The 5,423-nt window shown below is 47.1% G+C and overlaps 1 protein-coding gene across 1 annotated transcript; it reads left to right on the forward strand.

Moving 5' to 3' along the window:
• Window positions 1-727: 727 nt before the first annotated feature.
• Window positions 728-5,186, forward strand: nptx1l (neuronal pentraxin 1 like). The gene is made up of 5 exons (XM_067233002.1): window positions 728-1,168; window positions 1,609-1,816; window positions 2,727-2,971; window positions 3,276-3,455; window positions 3,882-5,186. The coding sequence occupies exons 1-5, from the start codon at window positions 728-730 to the stop codon at window positions 4,101-4,103; spliced, it is 1,296 nt and encodes a 431-aa protein (XP_067089103.1). The 3' UTR covers window positions 4,104-5,186.
• Window positions 5,187-5,423: the final 237 nt, after the last annotated feature.

Genomic DNA, 5,423 nt, shown 5'->3' on the forward strand with positions numbered 1-5,423 from the left:
TATTTGTGTGAAACTTTTGTAGCAAAGTATTTTGGTTGTTTTGTCCATTAGTTGTCTGGATGTGTTTTGGGCAAATTCCTTCTCTGTCCACTATTCGCCACTGAGAACACTGGAACAGACGTTCAGACTGGTCAGCTGGGTGTTTCAGCAGCGGGCTTCTGAACGGTGCTGCACGTGGTGCTGGCTGTCGGGCCTGGCGGGAATGTCCATCACTGTCTCAATTCAGACAGGATAGTGGGAAGGCGTATTAACCTCCGTCAGTCCTGCTGTGCTCTGCGGGATTGTATCCATGAACAAAACAAATTAAGACGACCCAGATGAATAAAACACAATGAGGAAAGACAAATTGTCGTTTTGATGAATGATTTAACATCCGGGAGAGCCTAGAGGCAAAAAAATAACGGATTTGACGGTGACGCGGTGGATCTCTTGACATCGAGGGAGAACGGAGGCGATTATGCTGGGAAAGTACGATTTCTCCCCGTCAATCCTCCCCCTCTCTCCCCCCTCTCCTCTCTCATCCATGATGCGGTTAACCTGCTCTGCGCAGACCACGCGCTCTATATAAACCGGGCACGCGCCACAAACGGATTACAACAACAGGAGGACCGCGGTACTAAAATCATTTTGCGCCGCTCACACACTGCACGCACCCACACAACCGCAGCTCTTAACCCAAACGATAACAGAACGATAACAAATATAGGAACTAAACACAACATTTATCATGGAGACCACGAAGAGGGGATTCTGTTGGAAACTTTTTCTTCTTTATTACTTATTTGTGCAAGGGTCGGCTCAAGACTTCGCGCAGACCCAGTTTATTTGCACGTCCGTACCCAAAGATATGGACATATGCGCCGCAACCTTGCAGAACGGCGTTCCCGGGGAAGACCTCAAGACCACGGTGATGCAGCTACGGGAGACAGTGCTGCAACAGAAGGAAACGATAATGAACCAGAAGGAGACCATCCGGGAGCTCACCTCCAAGCTGACCCGCTGTGAGGGCCAGAGCGCCCCGGAGACCGGGGACGCACGGCCCGGAGGGCGGAGGAAAGACCCGGGAACCAAAAACACAATGGGGGACGTATCAAGGGGTCCCGCGGACACGTTAACTCAACTGTCCCAGACTTTACAGTCTCTCAAACAGAGATTAGAAAACCTCGAGGTATGTTTCGTCTTATTCATAAATATTTGTTTTATAAATTGCGGAATGATTTGAACTAGGCTGTATATCGAAAAACATGATTATCTCTATCGCGGTGAGCGTTGGACTTATGGCCTCGTGCGGTCAGTCATAATGTTACTTTCAGCTACAGACAGAACATTGAACCCGGCCGTCTTCACCATGTCACAAATCCGCAGTAAATCGTCAAACTTAACAAGTCACAGCGGGGACAGACACTTTGCCAAAGTCAAATTTAGTTACTTTGTGCACGTCGCCTAATACCAAAGGGCAATACGCTTACAGGACGCTAAGCTGGCATTAGCCTCAGAGAATCCCCGGCTCCTGGGAGAGAAAAATGCTGGATTCTCAAACTTCTCCGTAAAACTGACTGAACCCAGACTCAGATTATAACCGATAACCGTTTTTCCTCCTTTATTTAGCAATTCAGCAGGAACAACAACTCCGTCCAGGCGAACAGTCTGAAAGACCTACTGCAGACCAAGATAGACGACCTGGAGAAGCAGGTGCTGTCCCGCGTCAACAGCATCGAGGACGGTAAACCGGGGCTGCGCAACGAGACGGAGCAGCGCGGCAGAGTGGAGTCCACCCTGACCTCCATGCACCAGCGAATAACGGATCTGGAGAAAGGTGAGCGCATGGTCAGCTGGGGTCAGGAAGCACGCGGCGTTTTACGTCGCACATCAGCCTACTTGGAACAGATTTGACTAATAACGTAGTCTACCTGTCTAAGTTTACACCGTCCCATTCCGCACCACTATACGAGAAAAGTCGGACATACAGTTAAATAGATTGTTGATACAAAAGAAAAGATGAAAAGATCAGGAGTTGTGAGTGTTGCTGGCACGCGATGTCGCATAAGACCATCTATGGCTGGAGGTGTGATGACCTGGCCAGTAGACGAGCTGCATTACTTTGCATATCCAATTTCCCGTTCGTTTTTTTTATGGCTTTCAGCTGCTGGGTAAATGTTGAATGAGAATGCCCCGGTTTTCTTCCTAATTCATGCAGATAAGATCAGCTAAATGACCCCGCTGTCTCTCTCTACCTGCACCGTGAGCCCGTGAAGCGCTAACTTCCCCCGGTCCCGGTAATAATGCCGGCTGATGACCGCTCGGCTGTGTACGTCGCTGGAATATTAATGAATGAAAATGAAAAGAGTGGTTCGTTATAACGGGCATCGAACACGGTGGTGATATCCCGTGGGAGCTGAGGAGGACGGAGGGAAGGAGAAACGAGAGAGAAGGCTCTACGTGATTTAGAGAGAAACTGAAACCAGCGCGCCTGTGTTGTGTAACTATATTCACGTTCTGAGACGCAATCTCTGAAAATCTCACAAGAGCAGTGACATCTTTTAAGACCTTGCTAAACAAATCCCTGCCAGCACGCTGTTTGATCCATCATATAAATCTAACGTAGGCTACTAAGCAGGCGCACATACACAGGGGTTTGATGGGGACCTCATGCTCTCCAAATGTGACCTTTGAACTCGGGGACACGTGCGTGACGTTTACCCCTCTCTATAATTTCTTCTCCGCAGACCAGAAAGAAAACCGACCGTTAGATAAATTCCAGCTGACATTCCCGCTGAGGACCAACTACATGTACGCCAAAGTGAAGAAGAGTTTACCGGAGATGTACGCCCTCACGGTGTGCATGTGGCTTAAGTCCAACGCGTCCCCGGGAGTGGGCACGCCGTTCTCTTACGCGGTCCCGGGACAGGCAAACGAGCTCGTGCTTATAGAGTGGGGGAACAACCCGATGGAGATACTCATCAATGACAAGGTAGCTTCGCCCCTCCCCCACACACATACACACGCACACGCACGCACGCACACACACACACACACACACACAGCCCTACATACATACACACACACAGTAGCTGTAGAACTGCACAATCTTATAAACACTTAATGCTTGCTCTGCATATTTAATGTGGTAAATTAGTAACTGCTCATCAATAACTAATCAGATGCTTTAGGCTTTTACAACATGCATTTATTAACTATAAGGGCCTGCTGCCGGCGCAAGGATATTTGGGGTTGTTAGGGCAGCTACTGAGTCTCGTGTACCCGTTCAACCCCAGGTGGCCAAGTTACCCTTCCTCATCAACGACGGCAAGTGGCACCACATCTGCGTCACCTGGACGACTCGTGATGGCGTGTGGGAGGCGTTCCAGGACGGCGTGATGCGTGGCAGCGGCGAGAACCTCGCCCCCTACCACCCAATCAAACCTCAGGGCGTGCTCATCCTGGGACAGGAACAGGTAGGCCCACGACTGTCCGTTTCTATGGGAACAGAGCGTAGTGTGTTCAGACAGTAAAACAGGTGTGACTAACAAAATAACTGTCTTTCTAAAATGTTGATTTAAGCCCTGGAGGAGCCGTCTCCCATAACGACCCCATAACGGTCCTGCTGGAGTGGCGATAGTGCTGCTCATGTTTCGATGGCCACCATTAGTGTTCAACGGCAACGATTAATTTAATGAAACAATTAAGCCCATTGTATGAAATGAGCGTATTTTTCTGCAAATGAAATATGAGGCCTCTACGTATCACCTCACCGAACACGCCTTGGAAGAAAGATTAATTTAATGTACAAATTAATTCTAAAGGTTAACTTGAGATAATTGTTATCCTTTGTGCTAACAAAACATGCATCGTCATTTAATCAACATAATTCTATTCCGCAGGATACGCTTGGAGGAGGGTTTGACGCAACGCAAGCTTTCGTCGGCGACTTGGCTAATTTCCACATCTGGGATCGTAAGCTGTCTGTCGGGGAGATCTATAACTTGGCAACGTGCAGCAGCAAAGCGCAAGTGGGAAATGTGTTCTCCTGGCTGGAGAGCAGTCTGGATATCTACGGAGGAGCCTCCAAATGGACCTTCGAGCCTTGTCGTCAACTCAACTGACCTGCAGGGGATGTGGACTGAAAAAAAGTGAAAAACTGTTACAGAGTCTGTCGAAAGACCGTGAAGCATTTATTTCCCTAACTGGCATCAGGATTTGTAACAGATATTTGAATATTTCAATGTTGTGGGCACTTACTAGACATATAACAGTCCAGCACATCTAACTGTCAGTCTCGTTGCTCTTGGATTCAGCCACGGGGCAGGTTGGTACCGTTTGGCACGTGAGGCCGCTCCCACTAGGCCTGGACGCTTGGACACATGCCGGCTGGTCACGGAGGTGTTATTATTTCAAAGAACGGTCTATTTCAAGGAGCGCAGTTCGGATGCTGGCGGCTTGTAACGCGGAGGCTTACCGGACAGACGGTCACGGAAGCCCGCAGTCGTCTGTCCAATTTTGTAGGAGGATTGAGGAAGAAGTCCACCCTTAGTCTTAGACTGTCGACCAACGAAAAGCATTTCAACAGATCATGCGAGGTGAATTTCTGTCTGTTGTTCTTTCCTTGTCTGGGATTACTCACTGTGAAAGACAGATGGACTGAAACAACAAGGCTTGAGACCAGATCAATCCAGAAACGTTTATCTTCTTCTGTATCGCTTTAGTTCCTCCACTCACCACCTGCTTGAAGTGATTATGTGAAAAATAACGACATTTCTATTGCCAACATACAAGCCTGAGTGCCTTGGGCTGTTGAGTCAATTCAGCACATTTCATTATAATTTGCTAATAAGTATTTCGTTGTGTATTATGTATTTATTTTCTAGTAGCCTACAAATTTTATTTGACTAAAAGAGATGTCTATTGTCGTAACACTTTGTATTATGTTGAATAAGAGAAGGTTGTATTCTATTTAAAAAGCAGTTCTTTGATGACTGTGGCGCATTTTACAGGTGTTTGTACTTTAGTAGGAATGTTGTGTACCGTAGTTTACCAACAGCATGACGTGTAAATGCTGCGACAGCGTCAACAGAATCTGCTTTAATATCTGGGTCCAGGTTTTCTATCTTCTTGTTATTATGCTCAAAGCATGGCAACACTGAAAAATGAAAAAAATCTACTTTTTTAATAAAATTGTGATACTTGAATCTAAAACATTAGTCTCCTCACTGTGTGTTTGTGTGGGTGTGTGTGTGTGTGTTGGTTTGTTTAAAGGTGTGTGTGTCTGTGTGTGTGTGTGTGTGTTGGTTTGTTTAAAGGTGTGTGTGTGTGTGTGTGTTGGTTTGTTTAAAGGTGTGTGTGTCTGTGTGTGTGTGTGTGTTGGTTTGTTTAAAGGTGTGTGTGTCTGTGTGTGTGTGTGTGTGTGTGTGTTGGTTTGTTTAAAG

The sequence above is a fragment of the Osmerus mordax genome, chromosome 3 (genome assembly GCF_038355195.1).
Source record: "Osmerus mordax isolate fOsmMor3 chromosome 3, fOsmMor3.pri, whole genome shotgun sequence".
NCBI lineage: Eukaryota > Metazoa > Chordata > Actinopteri > Osmeriformes > Osmeridae > Osmerus > Osmerus mordax.

Coding starts and splice junctions, on each gene's coding strand:
- nptx1l (XM_067233002.1), top strand. CDS start 728: ATGGAGACCACGAAGAGGGGATTCTGTTGGAAACTTTTTCTTCTTTAT. Junction 1,169..1,608: donor AGAGATTAGAAAACCTCGAG/GTATGTTTCGTC, acceptor TCCTTTATTTAG/CAATTCAGCAGGAACAACAA. Junction 2,972..3,275: donor AGATACTCATCAATGACAAG/GTAGCTTCGCCC, acceptor GTTCAACCCCAG/GTGGCCAAGTTACCCTTCCT.